Source organism: Microtus ochrogaster, unplaced genomic scaffold, assembly GCF_000317375.1.
Source record: "Microtus ochrogaster isolate Prairie Vole_2 unplaced genomic scaffold, MicOch1.0 UNK124, whole genome shotgun sequence".
NCBI lineage: Eukaryota > Metazoa > Chordata > Mammalia > Rodentia > Cricetidae > Microtus > Microtus ochrogaster.
The window spans coordinates 286,646-306,221 of record NW_004949222.1 but is presented as its reverse complement, the minus strand read 5'-3'; the positions used below and the strand labels follow the sequence as shown (position 1 = coordinate 306,221).

At 50.2% G+C, this 19,576-nt stretch overlaps 1 protein-coding gene across 4 annotated transcripts in view; it reads left to right on the top strand.

Annotated features, from left to right (window-relative positions):
• The window catches only part of LOC101980514 (A disintegrin and metalloproteinase with thrombospondin motifs 10), an 89,098-nt gene that overhangs the window by 10,856 nt on the left and 58,666 nt on the right, over window positions 1-19,576 (top strand). Inside the window, exons 6-24 of one of the 4 annotated variants that reach the window (XM_026778297.1) lie at window positions 4,156-4,239; window positions 4,345-4,490; window positions 5,148-5,191; window positions 5,289-5,394; window positions 5,484-5,630; window positions 5,767-5,908; window positions 10,970-11,077; window positions 11,415-11,560; window positions 11,655-11,718; window positions 12,680-12,782; window positions 13,048-13,181; window positions 13,284-13,407; window positions 15,903-15,983; window positions 16,073-16,236; window positions 16,334-16,460; window positions 16,554-16,683; window positions 17,647-17,851; window positions 18,203-18,379; window positions 18,457-18,619. In XM_026778297.1, coding sequence (XP_026634098.1) covers window positions 4,156-4,239; window positions 4,345-4,490; window positions 5,148-5,191; window positions 5,289-5,394; window positions 5,484-5,630; window positions 5,767-5,908; window positions 10,970-11,077; window positions 11,415-11,560; window positions 11,655-11,718; window positions 12,680-12,782; window positions 13,048-13,181; window positions 13,284-13,407; window positions 15,903-15,983; window positions 16,073-16,236; window positions 16,334-16,460; window positions 16,554-16,683; window positions 17,647-17,851; window positions 18,203-18,379; window positions 18,457-18,619 — 2,395 coding nt within the window. Of the gene's footprint in view, window positions 1-4,155; window positions 4,240-4,344; window positions 4,491-5,147; window positions 5,192-5,288; window positions 5,395-5,483; window positions 5,631-5,766; window positions 5,909-10,969; window positions 11,078-11,414; window positions 11,561-11,654; window positions 11,719-12,679; window positions 12,783-12,993; window positions 13,182-13,283; window positions 13,408-15,902; window positions 15,984-16,072; window positions 16,237-16,333; window positions 16,461-16,553; window positions 16,684-17,646; window positions 17,852-18,202; window positions 18,380-18,456; window positions 18,620-19,576 lie in introns of those variants that run through there. The other 3 variants (XM_026778300.1, XM_026778299.1, XM_026778298.1) reach the window with 3 other exon arrangements.

Here is a 19,576-nt window from a genome sequence, read left to right as displayed (position 1 = left end):
CCACAGTGCTGGCCCACAGTGCTGGCCCACAGTGCTGGCCCACAGTGCTGACCCACAGTGCTATCTGTGCCCAGCTTCTGTACTAGAACTTGATCAAGGTCCTGTACCTCCCTGGTCCTCAAGTCCCTCTCCTGTTAGCAGTCTACAATAACTAAAGAGGAAAAGGGTTATGGTAGAGCACACAGTACATAGTAAGGTTTGATGAATGGGTTCCTGCTTCCCTGAAGCAAAGAAAGAGCAGGATGGTTCAGCGGGTAAAGGTGCTGCCCAAGGCTTGACAACCAGGATTCTCTTGGCAGAGTCCCACATGGTAGAAGGGGAAAACTGGCCTCCAGAAGTTGTCTGACATCCACACATTCAAGAGCATGTAAATGTATACACATGCACACGCACACACAAATATAATTTAAAAATTTTAAAGACAAAGTTTAGCAGACTAATAAATGGCACACAATGTTGACATAACATTGTCTCTGTGTTCTGTCCCAATCCCACATCCTTTGCTGGGGCTTTGAAAGTTCCCTAAAACTTGCCAGGCTTCCTGGGGATTTCCAGTAAGGCCAAAGGGTAGCCCGAGATTCTCAAGATTGCTGCTTTGCCTGACCTCAGTCACTTGGGTCCACTTGGCCACTTCCTCTTTGTGCCTTACTGCTTCTTCACTGTCTCTTGCCTTGGACTTCCACCTTCCTGTACTGATGTTTAACTAGTACCCTCAGACTGAAGAGGAGTAAGGACACTTGTACATCCTTTGTGCAGCCGCCGGGTGTGTAGGGGGAGCCAAGAAGGGGAGATGAAGGATAAAGTAGAGAGAAACGGAACTGGAACAGTCAGAGAGAGACGCTGGAGAGCAGCGCAGACTGGAATCTCCCCTGTGGCACCGCCAGCCGTGTGCCCAGCATTCTGCACGTCAGCACCCTCGTCTTTAAGGTGGGGATGAAGGCAGCACCCTTATCCAGCACCCAGCATATAGTAGGTACTCAAAGGAAAGATCGCTGCTTTTACCCCTCAGTTTCGGGGCACAGGAACATCCATGTGCCAGGGTCAAGGCCGAAGGCTGACACTGGTGTCTTCCTCAGTGGCTCTTCATCCTTTTATATGTACATTTTTTACTTGAACCTTGAGAGTTTCCTATGTGTAAACAGTGTGTTTTGATCATATCCACCCTCTACTCTCTTCCCCCACAACTCTTCTCTTATTTCCCCAACCATGTCTCCCTCCCAAGTTCATCTACTCTCCCCTTCCCCCTCTCCTTTTGAAATAGGGTCTCTCACAATGTAGCCCTAGCCAATCTGAACTCCCTCTGCCTCCTGAGTGCTGGGGTTTGAGTGTGCAGCCAGACCTGGTTTGTTTGTTTAACCTGAGTCCAACTAGTTCTTCCTGTATGTGTTTGGACAACCAACCAGGGACTACACCCCTAAAGAAAACTGGCTCGCTCTCTCTCTCTCTCCCTCTCCCTCTCCCCTTCCCCTTCTCCTTCTCCTTCTCCCTCCCCCCACTCCCAGAAACCGACAATACTTCCTCAGCTAGTGGTGGGGCTTTTGTTCTCTGCCCTACTTTCTGAGAAAAGCTGTTTCACTGAACCAGGAACTTGTACATTCAACTAACCTGGTTGGCTAGTGAGCCTCCAGGTTTATACCTGTGCCTGTCTTTTGTTTGTTTTAATGTGGGCTTGGGGAATTGAACTCAGGTCCTCGTGCTTGAATAGCAAGCACTTTGCCAACTGAGCCATCACCACAGTTCTGTCCTGTTGACAGAGGTTTCTGTCCTGCCCAGTCCTGAAACTGTTCAGTCCCAAAGAAATACACAGAGGTCTACTACATTAATTATAAACTGTTGGCCTGTTAGCTCAGGCTTCTTATTAACTAACTTTTTTAAAAATATTTATTTATTTACTTATTATGTATACAATATTCTGTCTGTGTGCCTGTAGGCCAGAAGAGGGTACCAGACCCCATTACAGATGGTTGTGAGCCACCATGTGGTTGCTGGGAATTGAACTCAGGACCTTTGGAAGAGCAGGCAATGCTCTTAACCACTGAGCCATCTCTCCAGCCCCCTTAACTAACTCTTACATCTTACATTAACCCATTATTCTTGTCTGTGTTAGCCAGGTGACTTGGTACCTTTCATCAGTGAGGCATTCTCATCTTGCTTCCTGTGCATCTCAGTGATGGCTGAAGACTGACTTTTTCTTCTTCCCAGAATTCTCCTGTTCTCATCACCCCACCTCTTTTACTTCCTGCCTGGCTACTGGCCAATCAGCATCTTATTAAAATAATGCAAGTGGCAGGATAAAAGACAGTTATCCCACAGCATTTCCCCACCTTTTTTTTCAAAAACAAGAACTCTGAATCTAATATCCTTTGTTTAGCTTTTTGTCCAGACCATTATCCATAACATCTTGTAGCTAACACACTAAACAAAGATAAATATCCATAATCCATTTTTGGAAATGTGGATGTAGTTTTCCAGGCTACTTCCTGCTGATTGGTGAGCCGATAATCTTATGGGGACCTAAATAAAATTTAGAATTATAATGAAGTCCTGACTGGAATATTCTCTGAGGCTTGATCATCTCAGCCAGCAGCCTTGAGGCAGTTCTTGATGTAGAACTCAGACATCTGGGCCATCTGTTCCTATTAGAGATTTCTCAGGGGGGGTCTTCCTTGATCAAACCTTATTTTTCTTAATTTAGAATGAATCCACAGCCTCTCATTTCCTGTGGAAGCAAAATCAAAACCTCTTCTTCAAAGTAACACATCTTTTTACTTAAATTTTTAAGTCAAGGGATTTTCAAAATATATATGTTGGATTAATCCAGCAGCATTTATAATCAAATGTTCTTTAGCAGCTTTTGCTCCTTTCTCAGCCATCAAACAATTTAAAGACAACAGAATAACACATAGTATGCAGACTCTCTGTGTATTTTCCATCTTTTCGTAGCTTTATTTTAAAGTCTATTTATTTTTTAATTTTTGGCTTTTCGAGACAGGGTTTCTCTGTGTATCTTTGGCTGTCCTGGAACTCACTCTGTAAACCAGGCTGCCCTTGAACTCACAGAGCTCTGCCTGCCTCTGCCTCCCAAGTGCTGGGTTAACAGTATGTGCCACCACACCCAACTGCTCTCTCTTTTATTTTAAGGACTTTATCCTTTTTCTTTTCTCTCCCAAGCCTACATATATTTTAAGCGTAAACCATTTAGAGATCTCTTCTCTGAATCTGTCCTATTGTACATCTCTAACCCTTTTTCTGACCAGGACCCCTTCTTAAAATGCTAAAGCAGCTTGGCTAGGACTAAGGCTGCTTTGTCTTTTGGCTCTGCCCAGTCCATCATGGCAGAAGTCTGTTCACTTTCTCTGAGACTGTTGGGTGGAAGCTGTCCTCACCACCCCAACTTTGATAGCCAGTTGGCCCATGCTACCACCAAGTAACTTAACAGCATGTTGCCCACAAACTCCATTTAAATACTCCATAGCCAGACCTCCAGAAAGAGTAAGAGTTCATGCTGGCTTCACGACCCAGGAAACCATGCGGCTTTTTCTTCTGCTACTTCTGTATCAGTAAGACCTCTCTTAAAGGAGCCGCAGCATGCTGCCAGCAAGCAAAACCCATTTGGAAAAAAGAAAAAATGCAGCCAAACTTTGTATTTTAGTGTCTAGAATTCCTTTCCAGGTTTTCTCAGGTTTTACGTGGATATAGTCAGCCCCACATTGGTATGCCAATTCTGTTGACAGAGGTTTCTGTCCTGCCAAGTCCTGAAACTGTTCAGTCCCAAAGAAATACACAGAGGTCTACTACATTAATTATAAACTGGTTGGCCTGTTAGCTCAGGCTTCTTATTAACTAACTCTTACATCTTACACTAACCCATTATTCTTGTCTGTGTTAGCCAGGTGACTTGGTACCTTTCATCAGTGAGGCATTCTCATCTTGTTTCCTCTGCATCTCAGGGATGGCTGAAGACTGACTCTTTCTTCTTCCCAGAATCCTCCTGTTCTCATTGCCCCACCTCTACTTCCTGCCTGGCTACTGGCCAATCAGCATCTTATTAAAATGATGCAAGTGACAGGATAAAAGACCATTGTTCCACAGCAGTGTCCTTTACTGTTCTGGGCTCCTCTTAAGACTTGGTCTCTCTTGTTTCTTGGAGGTCAGGTTGCCAAACTTTTCCAGGACTCGAGTCTGGGAAACATCGTCAACATCCTCGTCACTCGCCTTATCCTGCTCACAGAGGACCAGGTGTGGTATCCGGGATGTGTTTCGCCCTTTCTCTATCTACGCCATTGCTGCCTGATGTCTCCAGGGTGGTGGGGCATCCATGCACCTCAATCTTCCCATCCCCAGCCCACCCTGGAGATCACCCACCATGCTGGCAAGTCACTGGACAGCTTCTGTAAGTGGCAGAAATCCATCATGAGCCACAGTGGCCATGGTAACGCCATCCCAGAGAACGGCGTGGCCAACCATGACACAGCTGTGCTCATCACACGGTAAGGAGCAGGGCGACCTCAAGGGCTGAGGCCAGTGGAGCAGGTGGGAAAAGGATCATTAGAGTCCAGAGAGGGTTACAGCTGGAGGTGGAGGATGGGAACTGGGAACCAAGGAGACCCTGAAAATGGGAAGCTGACATTTGAGCCCTAACCACCCACTCCTTCATTAAGTCACTAAGTCATTTATTGTCAGCACCCTAAAACCAGCTGATTGGTTCTATGGGGGGTACAGCATGAGGCTGAGGCATGATTGGATCCCCAGAGCCAGTCATGGCAACCCAGCTCTGGAGAAAGTAGAAGGATCAGGAGTTTCGGGTCAGCCTGGACTTCATGAGACCTTGTCTGGGATAGGTGGCAGGCATGAGTATAGTTCAAGTGATAGAGTCCTTGACTAGCATCCATGAAGCCCTGGGTTTAATCTCCAGTGCCCTAGAAAACCATGTTATATAAGTATACACTTCAAATACTAGCACTTGGAGGTAGAGGCGAGGTGGAGAGATCAGTAGCTCAGGGTCATCCTTGGCTATATGGAGTGTTCAGGTTCATCCGGGGCCACAAAAGACCTTGCAGCAAACCCTCACACTGTCCTCCCCAGAAGTGATGACTCTGGCATCAGCCTGAGGGGCCACCAAACCTCTCTACCATCTGTTTCCACAGCTATGACATCTGCATCTACAAGAACAAACCCTGCGGCACTCTGGGTATGGAGTCCGTCTGTGGCAGGCACCGTGGAGGGTGGACAGAACCTAGCCAGTCCAACCCTGAGTCCCTTGACCCTCCCACATTCCCGTTTCCCAGGCCTGGCCCCTGTGGGGGGGATGTGTGAGCGCGAGAGGAGCTGCAGTATCAATGAAGATATCGGCCTGGCCACGGCATTCACCATTGCCCATGAGATCGGGCACACGTGAGGCCAGGGGACACGGGGTAGACGAGGGTGAGAGGAGCTGGGTGGGTTCCCTCACGGCCTAGAGGAACTGACACCCCTCTCCTCAGATTTGGCATGAATCACGATGGTGTGGGGAATGGCTGCGGGGCCCGTGGTCAGGACCCAGCAAAGCTCATGGCTGCCCACATTACCATGAAGACTAACCCATTCGTGTGGTCATCATGCAGTCGAGACTACATCACCAGCTTTCTGGAGTGAGCCACATCGCCTGCTCAGTGGGGGCGCAGTCATGTTGGGGGAGCTGACTCCCCACCCCACCTAGTTGGGAATAACCCTGTGGTCATGGCCTTTCAGTCCCTTGGCATTATAGCTGTTTTCTTGTTATCACAGCTCGGGCCTGGGGCTTTGCCTGAATAACCGGCCTCCCAGACAGGACTTCGTGTACCCGACGGTGGCTCCTGGCCAGGCCTACGACGCTGATGAGCAGTGCCGATTCCAGCATGGAGTCAAATCGCGTCAGTGTAAATACGGGGTAGAGAGAGCCTTCCTGCTTTCCTTCCTGGGTAGGGGAGGTGCCCACAGGGTGGGAAGCTTCTCCCGGACACCCTCCCGGGGAAGCAGAGGGAAAGGAGTGAAACGAAGCCCCGACTCCCAGAGTGTATCCAGATGCCAAGCAGACCAAAAAAGACTGAGAGCGTGATACTCAGAATGACCCTGGGCCTGGGGGAGGAAGTCAGTCAGGAAAGGGTTTGCTTTGCCAGCCTGAGGTCTCGAGTTTGATCAGCAGAACAATATAGAAGCTGGGGGTGGTGTTTACAAAGCCAGCACTGGGGAGTCCGGAGCCGGCGGATCTCCTGGTGCCCACTGCCCCAGATACATTCCAGTTTCAGTAGGAAACCTTGTTTCAAAGAAGCGGGACAGCTCCTAAGGAGCAATAGCCAAGGTTGACCTCTGGCCGCAACATGCATGTGGGTCGCTCACACTTGGGCTTGCCAGCACACTCATACATGCAGAGGATGGGATGACTTACGTGTCCAGACAGTTCATCTGAGGACTGGACTAGGGAGAGCCCCCTTCTGTTCCACACAAAAATTTACTTGAGGACCGTAGCAACACCAGGTTCTAAGGTCTCTAAGCAGTTCTGAGCAACATGTCCAGGCTTCTTGATGGGAATAGTTTCCCTAGAGATGGGGTTGTCTACTTTACTAGGTGATGAACTAGAGAGAGCCTTCCAGGGACTCTGACCAACTCCTGTGTCTTCCCTGAGGTTCAGACTCTCAAAGTTTCATCTTGGCATCAGTAAGGGATCTGGGACAGGGATGGGGAGGGGGTGGCACACACCTTAATCTCAACATACAGAAGGCAGAGGCTGATGGATCTCTGTGAGTTTGAAGTCAGCCTGCTTGTCTGACTTCATAACATAACAAGTTCCAGGCCTACCAGTGCTATATACAGTGAGACCCCGTCTCAAAAATATGAGCTGAGTAACTGGGAAGATGGCTTGGTGAGAAAGAACACCTGCTACATAAACACAAGTGTCTGAGTTCAAATGCCAGCACCCATGTGCAAAAAACTGGGTGAAGCCATGTATCTATCCCTAGTACTCATAGTGCTGTGGGAGGTGGGGACAGGAGACGCCTTGTCTCAAGGGATTAAGGCAGAAAGTGATTCGGTGACACCAGGAGAAAAGAACGAACTAGGGTGCAGGGGAGCCGACTCCCAGCTCCCCCACAGCTCCTGAGGGCTGAAGAGCTGCTGCCTTCCCACTCTGGTGACAGGTGAGCCAGTCAGCTCCTCCTCTGCTCCGATCCTCATTCCCTCATTCACACTCTGACCCCTTTCAGCCTTGGCCCTAAAGACCTAGCCCAGCTCCACACTCTTCACTGGACACCTGTGTTTACACAGCTAGTCCCATGACGACTACAGAAGAGCAGGTGTCTGTCCGGCCACTCCTCTCTTCCTCTCACCGGCAGACCAAGAAATGCACGCTGAAGCAAGGGCTATTGACTCGGTGGTTTGGAGAGTCCACATGGCAACTCACAACTGTCTGTAACTCCAGCGACAGGAATCTAACACCCTTACACATACATTTATGTAGGCAAGATTCCAATGTACATCAAAGAAACAAAAAGAAGTAGGGTCTTACTACATAGCCCTGGTTGACCTGGAACTTGCTGTGTAGGCCGGGCCGGCCTCACCCCAACAGAGACCCACATGCTGCTGAGATCAAAGGTCTGTGCCACTGTGCACTGCCAGGTATTTTTTACTCTTGCCCCACCCCCAACACTGATTTGGCTGGTCACCACAGAACCTTTTTAGTAAACCTGGACCCACCTCTAATGCCTTTTGTGTCCTGGAACTTAACATGATAGTAGCTGGTGCTTACCAAGCACTTGGTATGTGCTAAGCATGCGGAAGCATCATTTAAACTCCCAATAAATCTACTATCCCGAGCACCAGATGAAGAGCCAGCTCTGGAGCCGTGAGTCCGACCACAACTGCAAGGAGATGAGCAGCTGCACTCTGCGCATGTGTTTTGAACTCCCTTTTAAGTCAGCCTTTTGCTTCAGTGTTTACATTTTTCTTGTATGTAATATGTGAAAGGCACACATGCATGTGGGAAGGCAGAGGATTGCCTGTGGGAGTCAGATCTACCATAGACTCCAGAATCAAACTCGGGTTGTCGGGGTGCTTTTACCTACTGAGACATTGCGCCAGCATAGATATCTGTCTGTCTCTATCTCCCAATATCTTTCTCTCTTTTAGATTTACTTGTATTATGTGTCTGCGTGCATGTGTGAGCGTGCACAGATGACTGGGGACAGAGGAGGGTACCAGGTCCCTTGGAGCTAGAGTTGCTGGTGTTTGTGAGCTGGGATCCCGACTCTGATCCTCAAAATCTGACCCATCTCTGCCCCAAGCATCTGACCCTCCACCCCAGGCCACTCTTTGACTGTATATTAAAAAGGACATTGTGCAAAGGAACTGTCAGAATAGCAGGTTGGAGCTGGGACCGGCAATATGTTAAAACTGAACCATTTATTTATTTGCTTTTTGAAGTAAGGTCTTTTGTTGGCCTGGAACTTACCTTTCAGGCAAGCCACCAAGCCCCAGGGATCCGCCCACATCCACCTGTCTTTGTTTTTCCTGTATGTTTGCACCTGGTCTCTGCAGAGGTCAGAAGACAACATTGGAGACACTGTGTGGGTGCTGGGACCTAAGCCCAGGTCCTCTGCAAGAGTAACGACAGTTCTTCACTGCTAAGCCATCTCCAGCTCCCTCACTGGGCTTATGCACTAGGTTCTGGGGAGTCAGACTCAGGTCCTGATGCTTCTGTGGCAAATACTGACTACATATCTGTATGTCCACCACATGCAGTCCCCACACCTTGAACCTTTTATGTTTGGGGGAAATATCTTTCTGGCATAACAGAAAATCATTTACTGCATGGAAATTGGTTGATAGGAGCTGGGGTTGAGTTGGTAGCAAGCTTGCCTAGCATGTATGAAGCCTGGCTTCTGTCTATCCTAGCATTTGTGAGGTGAAAAGTCGGAGTTCAAGGTCATCCTTGGCTACACATCAGATGAAGGCCAGCCTGGGCTACAGAAGATCCTTTCTCAATAAGAATATTAGGTTGAAGCCGGGCGGTGGTGGCGCACGCCTTTAATCCCAGCACTTTGGAGGCAGAGGCAGGTTGATCTCTGTGAGTTCGAGACCAGCCTGGTCTACAAGAGCTAGTTCCAGGACAGGCTCCAAAACCACAGAGAAACCCTGTCCCGAAAAAAACCAAAAAAAAAATAAAAAAAAGACTATTAGGTTGATATATGTGAAGAATTTAGCTCCTGGTCACGGGTTATCTGTGTCCATTGTTAATCCAATCAGAAGACATTTGTGTAAATGATCTCACTGATATTGTCAGAAGCAGCCGGTAGACTGGACATCTTATAAATGCTAAAACAGGCCCAGAGAAGGTGGTGAGATGCAAGTCAGTGCAAAGTTGAAATCTGGAGTGACATAAGATTTTTACATATACAACAGTGCCTCCTTGTGGAGTGGAGACCAAAAACAACACTGGAATAAGTATCCTTTAAGGAGTCTCAGAAGTGGAGTTGAAGCTGGAATGGCTTGGTTGGTTGGTTGGTTGGTTGGTTGGTTGGTTGGTTGGTTGGTTGGTTGGTTGGTTTGTTGGTTTGTTTGTTTGTTTTTCGAGACAGGGTTTCTCTGTGTAGCCTTGGCTGTCACCCTGGACATTCTGTAGGCCAGGTTGGCCTCAAACTCACAGCTCTGTCTCCCAAGTACTGGGATTAAAGGTGTGCACCACCACTGCCCAGCCTGGCTTGATAGTTTTATGAGTGGCCATAATACAAGGCAGGTGAAGCCGGAAAAGCTGGCATATCCCTGAGTGGCAGAAGTCAGGGATTCTTTGGAGGGGATGTTGTTGAAGGAGTGTTTAGGGTTGAGGGGAGCTGACCCTAGAAGGCCTCTTACAGCCATTGCTTAGTTCAAATCCAAGTTTCTCATTGGCCTGGAACTCAGGAATTGGCTTGGAAGGGATCTGCTCAAAGGGGATTACTGATGAACCCTTGGATGGCGAGATTCTGAGGGGACGTGAGACGTGGCAATATCTGAATCTGGTGGTGGGTTCTCAGCCTTCCTACAGCTGCAAACAAACCCTTTAATACAGTTCTTCATGTTGTGGTGACTGACCCCCAATCATAAAATTATTTTCATTGCTGCTTCATAACTAATTTTGCTACTGTTCTGAATCATAATGTAAATATCTGATTGCAGGATCCCTTGTGAAAGAGTCATTCAACACCCTCCCCTGGGGTCGTGACCCACAGGTTGAGAACCACTGACCTGAAGGGTTAGAACAGTTTTCTGGGGTTGCTTTGGTTTTGTGTGGCAAATGTCTCAGCCTGGGCCTGACACACACACTCACTCATCACTGGGGGAAAAAATGACAGCTGAAACTCTTGCCCTGATCTAGCCCTGACTTTTCAAATTGTTCTCTCCTGAGTTGTTTCACTGGTCCAATAGAGGAAGTGAAAATCCTTCTTGTCTTCCATAGTAGCTCCCAGATTTTGGAAGGACCTGAATCAGTAAAAATACGGCACCTACTTCAAAGATCTGAGTTAGACTAGGCTGTCCCACAGAAGTGCTGTTATATCTAGCTAGTAGCCATGTTTCCTTTTCTGTACAATTACATTTATTTCTTTTGGGTGTATTTATTCCATTGCATGTGTGTGGTCAGAGGACACCTTTAGGAACTGTTCCTTCTACCATGTAGATCCTGGGAATTGAACTCAGGTGTTAAAAAAAGACTTGGCAGGAAATGCTTTTATCTGATGAGCCATCTTCAGGGCCTAGAGGGACCTTGTCTTTCTACTTCTTGGTTTTCTTACACTGAAATCGGGGTCACAATGCCCAAAGAAGTCTTTATAGTAAGTGTAAGTGTTCCATTCGTACTGACAGAAGAGAAGTGTCAGGCCATGATCCTAAGGGGGGATTATTAAGACCCAGGAGGGTACTGGGTCCCCCAAGGCATGCCTGTGGGGGACGAGGGGCCTGAGAGGTCTCCTCCCTTCTGCAGGAGGTCTGCAGTGAGCTGTGGTGCCTGAGCAAGAGCAATCGGTGCATCACCAATAGCATCCCAGCTGCTGAGGGAACACTGTGCCAAACACATACCATCGACAAAGGGGTGAGCACTGCCTAAGAGCTTTCCCCTGGGTCCTGCCTGCCCAGCTTGAGGCCACAGTCCCTGGCATCTTAAGCCATGCCCCTCACATTTGTTTAGTAGGCCCTGGTACTGCTTCTACCTAAGCTGTGTCTATTAACATGCCTCTGGATTTAAGCTGTGATCCAGTGTGTCAGACACCCTGCCTTCAGATCCAGCCCTTCCTCATGTCACACACCCCCAATTCCAGAGAGGACTGTGCCTGTAATTTGGGGGATGATAGACCGAGAAGAGGCATTGAACCCAGAGCTTTGCAAAGTCACACTCACCCCTTTTCCCTCCCCCACCCCTTTTCACCCAGTGGTGCTACAAACGTGTGTGTGTCCCCTTTGGGTCTCGACCAGAGGGTGTGGATGGGGCCTGGGGCCCATGGACTCCATGGGGCGACTGCAGCAGGTCATGCGGTGGCGGTGTGTCATCCTCCAGTCGGCACTGCGACAGCCCCAGGTCAGCCCTAGGGACCCTCTCCCAAGAGCGAGGCCACCCACAGCATCCATCACCCACGGCCTCATCTCTCTCCACTGTCCCCTGCTCCTTCCAGGCCGACCATTGGGGGCAAGTACTGTCTGGGCGAGAGACGGAGGCACCGATCCTGCAACACCGATGTGAGTTCTCCATTGTCCTGCCCCAGCCACCCTTCCTTCCCACCACCCCCCATGCTAGCCCCCTCCCTCCAGCCTAGCACCTCCCCTGTCAGCTCCCTCCCTCCCCGACCCTTCTCCAAATACAGTTTAGTGTCTTCCCCTTCACAGCTCAGTTCCCCCAGAACCAAGACCCTACTACTCATTGTCACCCGTCAAAGCCTGAGAAAGCTTTGTCACCAAGCCAGCATCCTCCGAAGCCCATCTTGAGTGTTTCCCCTCATCACAGTTACCCTCTGGAGCGTCCCACTGGGTCCTCCTTAAATGTTAGGGTTCCCTCTGGCTAAAGATGGCTCTATTGCCTACTCGTGGAGATGTTCAGGTGTGCAGGCCACCGAATCAGAAGGGATGCTCAGACATCAGGGAGACTATGGGAAGGAGCCGTGGCCTCTGTGGCCCCCTGCATAGCGATTACCAGAGAGGGCATCTGCACACCACTCACGTTCACAATAATTTAATCCTTTACTGCAAACCAGCTCCACCTGTCTCAAGAAAAGTTTAAACTCAGAACCCAGGCATCTACCCCCAGCTCAGCCGTAACTTAGTGAATCACTCAGGTCCCATCTCATAAGCCAGGTACAGTGGTACGTGACTATGAGTCTAGCACCTGGCTGAGGCAGGAGGATTTCGAGTTTGAGGCCAACTCAGCTTATCTACAGCAAGAGCCTGTCTCAAAAATAAATACATAGGGGCTGGGAAGATGGTTTACTTAGTAAAGTGCTGGAGTGCAAAGATGAGGGCCAGAATTCAGATGTGCAGCGCCCAGACGTGAACACACACACACACACACGCACACACACCATCTCATACACATACACACACATCTCATACACACCTTCATGGCTACCATGGGTCATCCTCCCTCACCTGGACTCCTGCCACTCTGAGCAACACTTCCTTACCCTGACTTCTCACACCTGCCCAGGACTGCCCCCCTGGCTCCCAGGACTTCCGAGAGATGCAGTGCTCTGAATTTGACAGTGTTCCTTTCCGTGGGAAGTTCTACACGTGGAAGACGTATCGCGGAGGTGAGTGAGCTTCCCAGAGGCCCTGGAACCCCTGAGGATGGCAGCGGTTGGCTTATAGGTCCACAGCGTCTCATCTTCTGACCAAGGAAAGAATGATATAACTCAATCCTTGATGCAACTCAATGGTACTTTATATGTAGGGGAAATCCCTATTTCTTCTGCCCATGGTGTCAAGTCTGGGGTCTGTTGCTCTTGTCCTTACCCCCCTCAGGCAGGGAGTTCCAGGGTGACCTGGCTCCAGGTCTGATGGGGCCGTGCCCCCCAGGGGGCGTGAAGGCCTGTTCACTGACTTGCCTAGCAGAAGGCTTCAACTTTTACACGGAGAGAGCAGCAGCTGTGGTGGATGGCACACCCTGCCGCCCTGACACCGTAGACATCTGTGTCAGCGGCGAGTGCAAGGTACGGGAGACTCCAGGGAGGAGGAAAGACAGGTCGGGGAGAAGCTTAGGGGAGGGAGAGGTCTCCATGACGCCATCAACCCACCACTGTCTTCCTGTGCAGCATGTGGGCTGTGACCGGGTCCTGGGTTCTGATCTCCGAGAGGACAAATGCCGAGTGTGTGGGGGTGATGGCAGTGCCTGTGAGACCATCGAGGGGGTCTTCAGCCCAGCTTTGCCAGGAAGTGGTAAGAATCTACTTCCTTCCCATGGCTGCGATCTGTGTTAACCTCATTATAGAAGCTAAGACCAGTAACTCCTTAGACTATGGGGATCCTGTAGAATCTGAAGTATAGTAGGGTTTGGGGAACCCCAAAGTCCTGGGAGCACAAAATTGTCCCTAATTTTCTTGTTGTTGAGACAAAATATCTCAGTAGAAATGAGGAAGATTTCATATGGCTTGCAGTTTTCAGAGACACAGTCCATCATGGGTGCTTAGTTCTCTTCTTCCTTTATACGCAGTCTGGTCCTCTAGCTCTGGACCAGTGCTGCCTATTAGGGTGAACCTTCCCACCTCAGTTAACCCAGTCTAAAATATCCACCCAAACACGCCCAGAGACACAGCCATTCTAGATCCTGTGACGCTCACAGTCCGTGTCAGCCCATAGCAGTCATAAGGAAAGGTCTCAGCTACTGGCTTGGGATCTAACTTATAGAAATTCGTATGAATTGGGACTGAGGATCCAGATCTCTCCCTCCACCGTCCTGGGGGCTGCAGGATGGTTACAAGGAGTCACTTCCCATCGTGTGAGTCATGGAAGGTCTTACTGTCAGGGCTGTAAGAGAAAGCCCAGGGAGTAGGGATGAGATGATGAGAGGGTTGCAGAAGGGTGACGGCTCTGAAAGTGTTACAGAGGGATTGTGACCAGGTGATATATGATTGTCAGGGACAACAAGTTGCAGAATGTGTGTGTGTGTGTCATTCTCTACGCACGGTTAGATTAGAGGTGGTTTGTTTGGTTGGTTGGTTGGTTGGTTGGTTGGTTGGTTGGTTGGTTAGTTGGTTGGTTGGTTGGTTCATTGGTTGGTTGGTCTAAGAATAGAGCATCTGGCCAGGCAGTGATGGCGCACACCTTTAATCCCAGCACTCGGGAGGCAGAGGCAGGCGGATCTCTGTGAGTTCTAGGTCAGCCTGGGCTACAGAGTGAGTTCCAGGACAGCCAGGAAACAATAAAACAACAACAACAAAAGACTAAAACACCTGGGCTAGGAAGATGCTCAGTCAGTATTGTGTTTGTTGTGCAAGCGCAAAACCCTAAGTTTGATTCACTGAACCCACATAAAAAAAAAAAAAAAAGATCTGGGCATGGACCAGATAACTCAATGGTTAAAAGCACTGACTACATAAGCCTAACAATTTCCAGAACCTAAGGTGGAAGGGAAAACCCAGCTGCCAATGTATGTTGTCCTGATCTACCTACTGACACACACACACACACACACACACACACACACACACACACACACACCTGAAAACCCAGGAACACATACACATAGAATACAGAAAAAAAGATAGAAAGGAGTTAGATTAGAAGTCAGATGGCAGGATGTCTGCCATTCATGGTTCTGAGACGTGCCGTAGGGAATAGCAAGAGGAGTCAGTGTAGGCATCCAGGTGACCTGGGAGAGGCAATCAGCTGTCAAGAGAAACAAAAAGGGCACTGGGTTGGGAGAAAGAAGATCTCATAGGATGTTGAAATGATAAGAGAATGAGGAAAAAGAGGGAAGTCTGAGGGGGTCTTAGGCCTAAGAACCCTGATCCCAACCCCTGGAGCGTCCACAGCACCAAGCGCTCTAGTGGTAAGATACTGAGTTGACCTTTAATCCCATCACTAGGGAGGCAGAGGCAGGCCAGCCTGAGTTCAAGGCCAGCCTGGTCTACAGAGTAAGTTCCAGAATAGCCAGGGCTGTTACACAGAGAAACTGTCTCACAAAACAAAACAAACAAAAAAGACATGGACTAGACTAGGGAACAGAAACACAACCCAAGGGGAAGGTGATTGCAGGATCCAGCACACGGGACAATGTGGGGGTCCAGGCATAGACGCTAAGAATCTTGGGAGAATGGGTGAGCAAAGATGTAGTGGTTGGTCACAGATGGGCAGTCAGTGGTGGTGCTTTATGGTGCTCAAATCTCATTCACCTGTATAGATTGCAGCTTCCCTCTGCCTCAGTTCAACCTCGCTGCTCAATGGGGCATGGGGAATTAGATTGACCCATTCTAAGGCAAACAAAGTTGAGCTCAAATCCCAGCCAACCATTTCTTGCCTGTAAACCCCTGGTGAACTGCACAGCTTCACTGAGCCCCAGTTTTATAATCTGTAAATGAACACAATGAGAGGGGCAGATGGTTTGGTCAGTAACATGCAAGCAAGGGAACTTAAATCTGATCCCCAAGACCCACATGTGGAAGGAGAAAGCAGACTCCTTAAAATTTTCCTCCAGTCTACACACACATGGTACTCGTGCATCTCCCCCCCCCCACACACACACACACGGGTCGGGGGAGGAGAACATGATGGTTCCATACTTCATAAGGTCCAGATGAATTTGCCATGATATAAGCTCTAAGCATATAGCATGAGGTGGCTAGCTGCAGCCCTGAGTGTGAGCGATGAGGGGGAGGGACGCAGGGGCGTGTGGAGGCAGGCTGAGGGGATGACAGCGGAACTCCACCACCCAGGGTATGAGGACGTCGTCTGGATCCCCAAAGGCTCCGTCCACATTTTCATCCAATATCTGAACCTGTCCCTTAGCCACCTGGGTAAGTAAGATGGGATGAGAAGTGTGATTCCATGGGAGTTGGAGGGCAGGCAGAGTGACTTCACTTCTGACCTATGTGTTCTACCTCAGCCCTAAAAGGGGACCAGGAATCTCTGCTACTGGAGGGGCTACCTGGGACCCCCCAACCTCACCGCCTTCCCTTGGCTGGGACCACCTTTCATCTACGTCAGGGTCCAGATCAGGCCCAGAGCCTGGAAGCCCTGGGACCCATTAATGCATCTCTCATCGTCATGGTAACAATGAAGCTGGGGGCAAAGTCCGGGAGTACCTGAGTGTCCTGTGGGGATGGGAAGTCCATGACACGGCCATGGCTGTTCCCTGTACCCGCAGGTGCTGGCCCAGGCAGAGCTGCCTGCCCTCCACTACCGCTTTAACGCGCCCATTGCCCGGGATGCGCTGCCTCCCTACTCCTGGCACTACGCCCCCTGGACCAAGTGCTCAGCCCAGTGCGCAGGCGGTGAGGCCAGAGTGTGGGCCCGGGACCAGCACGGCAGCCACTCTGAGCACCTCTGGGCTGGCCAGGACTGAGAGAGCTCCTCCCTTCCCCCAGGCAGCCAGGTTCAAGTGGTGGAGTGCCGAAATCAGCTGGACAGCTCAGCGGTGGCCCCGCACTACTGCAGCGCCTACAGCAAATTGCCTAAGCGGCAGCGTGCCTGCAACACAGAACCGTGCCCACCAGAGTAAGTGCGCACTCCGTGGGACAAGGTGGGAGTGTTCTCTGCAGTCAGGGATCGTCCTCACAGGAGAGGGGAGAGAGAGTGGGTGGCAATAGGGTGAGTGCTGGCGTTAGGGGATTCACGGGGTCACAGGGTCAAGTGCTCACCTAAGTGAGGGTCAGAGGCAGATTGTCAGCTGAATGTGGTAGTTCATGCTTGCAATCCCAGCTCTTGGGAGGCTTAGACAGAAGGGTTAAGAGGTCAGGGCCAACCAGGATTACCTAGTGAAGTGGAGGCCACCCTGAGCTACATAATGATCTTGTCTCAATCCAATGAGGAGGTGATTCAGTAAAGAGCACTTGCTTCTTGATTATGAGGAGGTCTGACCCTAGTGTCTACATTAGATAGATCACAGATGCCTGTTACTCCAGCTCCAAGGGATTCAACACCCTCTTGTGCCCCCTCCACTGGCACCTACATACACATGTGTGCACACAGACACACATATAAAGAAAAACAAGTCCTTTAAATTTTAAATAACACACACACACACGCACACACACACACGGGGACTGGGAAAATGGCCCAGTTGATGTGTCACAAATGGACACCCAAGCAAAAACATGGGCACAGTGGCAGGTAACTAACCCTAGCTTAGGAGGAGAGGGTGGAGACAGAGGATCCCTGGAACTTGAATGGCAGCCAGGCTAGCCAGTCAGTGAGCTCCGTTCATTGAGACCGCTATCTCTCAAGGTCACCTTTAGCGCTCCAAGTGCACACATGCGCATGCACACACATGTACAAACATACATACACCAAAAAAACAACTGATGTACTGAATCGTTCTGCACCCGAGCTATCATGCACAAGAAATGGGTTCTCCCCAGAGCCCTCCCTCCTATCTGGTCTGGATATAGGGTAATGGTGATCTCTGAGGGAGCTGCCCTGCCCTGTGCAGCATTCAGACCCATTGCTCCACCCTCACAGTTGGGTTGTAGGAAACTGGTCACGGTGCAGCCGCAGCTGTGACGCTGGGGTGCGAAGCCGCTCGGTGGTGTGCCAGCGCCGGGTGTCCGCTGCAGAGGAGAAAGCCCTAGATGACAGTGCCTGTCCACAGCCACGCCCACCTGTGCTGGAGGCCTGCCAGGGCCCAATGTGCCCTCCCGAGTGGGCAGCCCTGGAATGGTCAGAGGTCAGCTTCCACCTTTCTCCCCACCCAACCCACTCTCAGTACAGAAGGCACACAGGAACTGGGCTGTTTGTGTGGAAAAGCTGCTGAAGCAACCTTGCCCCAAGCCCCACTGTTATCATGATCAACAGAGGTCATTGTGGGTTCCCAGGCTTCTGGACTTGGGTTTGGTCTGGCCCATTGCCTATGAAAGGCGGTCCCAGCCTGGGACAGGTGGTGAGGCTTGCAGGTAACACAGTATCAGAGACTGGGCTGGAGGACAGCACAGGGACCACCAGTTACCTGTCCATTCCTTGTGTCCCACTGGCCAGCACCCACCCTACACTGAATATAAAACACCCCTTCTAACTGCAGTGCACCCCGAGCTGTGGGCCTGGTCTCCGCCACCGAGTGGTCCTTTGTAAGAGTGCAGATCAGCGGTCCACTCTGCCCCCTGGGCACTGCCCTCCCTCCGCCAAGCCACCAACCACTATGCGATGCAACCTGCGCCGCTGCCCTCCTGCCCGTTGGGTGGCCAGCGAGTGGGGCGAGGTAGGTGGGCACGGCCCTGCGGGATAAGGGTGAGGACAGTGGTCTTAGAGAGATGACTCGGTGGCTCCTCTCTTTAGTGCTCCTCACAGTGTGGCCTCGGCCAGCAGCAGCGCACGGTGCGGTGCACCAGCCACACGGGTCAGCCGTCCCGAGAGTGCACTGAAGCCCTGCGGCCATCCACCATGCAGCAGTGTGAGGCCAAGTGTGACAGCGTGGTGCCCGCTGGGGATGGCCCAGAAGGTATGTGGACCACGGGGGAAGGGTGAGATGGGGATTCATCTGCTTTGGGGCTCTTGTGAAGGTCACAGGGCAACTGGCAGGCAGTTGACTCTGTCCTTCTGTCCTGTGAGTCTCGGGTTCAAACTCAGATCTCGTATGACCAAGGGTGACTTTGAACTCCTGATCCTTCAGGCTCTGCCTTCCAAGTGCTAGGGTTACAGGACTTCACCACCACGCCCAGTTTTTGCAGTGCCAGGGGTGGTAGCCAAGGCTTCGAGGGTGCTACTACTTCATCCCAAGCCCAGCTCAGACACTGTTGTGACATGTGAGATGCCGACAATGGTAGTCCCTACCCACTCACGGTTTATACGGGTGTCTCCATTCCATGTGCCCTGTTTGGGAGGAGGAAAATTCCGTGCTTACACAACACCGTTTTTACACTACACCTTTTTTTTTACGTATGTAATTTTTTTTCTTTTCTTTATTTTTTATGTTTTTTTTTTGCGGGGGGGGGGGGGTGTTGTTGTTTGGTTTTGGTTTTTCAGGACAGGGTTTCTCTGTGTAGCCATATCTGTCCTGGAACTCACTCTTTAAGCCAAACTGGCCTCTGCCTGAGTTTGCAGATATCCACCTACCTATGCCTTCCAAGTGCTGGGATTAAAGGGGTGTGCCACCACTGCCCAGCTATTTTGATTTGTTTTATCACTTTGAGACAAGATCTCATAAACCCCAGTCTTGTTGCAGGGAGCTGCTTCTTCGTCCCGGCCGCCCAGAACCAAAATAATCACACGAAACCATATTACTTAAATCACTGCCTGGCCCATTAGCTCTAGCTTATTATTGGCTAACTCTTATATTAACCCATTTTTATTAATCTGTGTATCACCACACGGTGGTGGCTTACCGGCAAAGATTTGGCATGTCTGACTCCGGTGGCTCCATGGCATCTCTCTGACTCTGCCTTTTTCCTCCCAACAA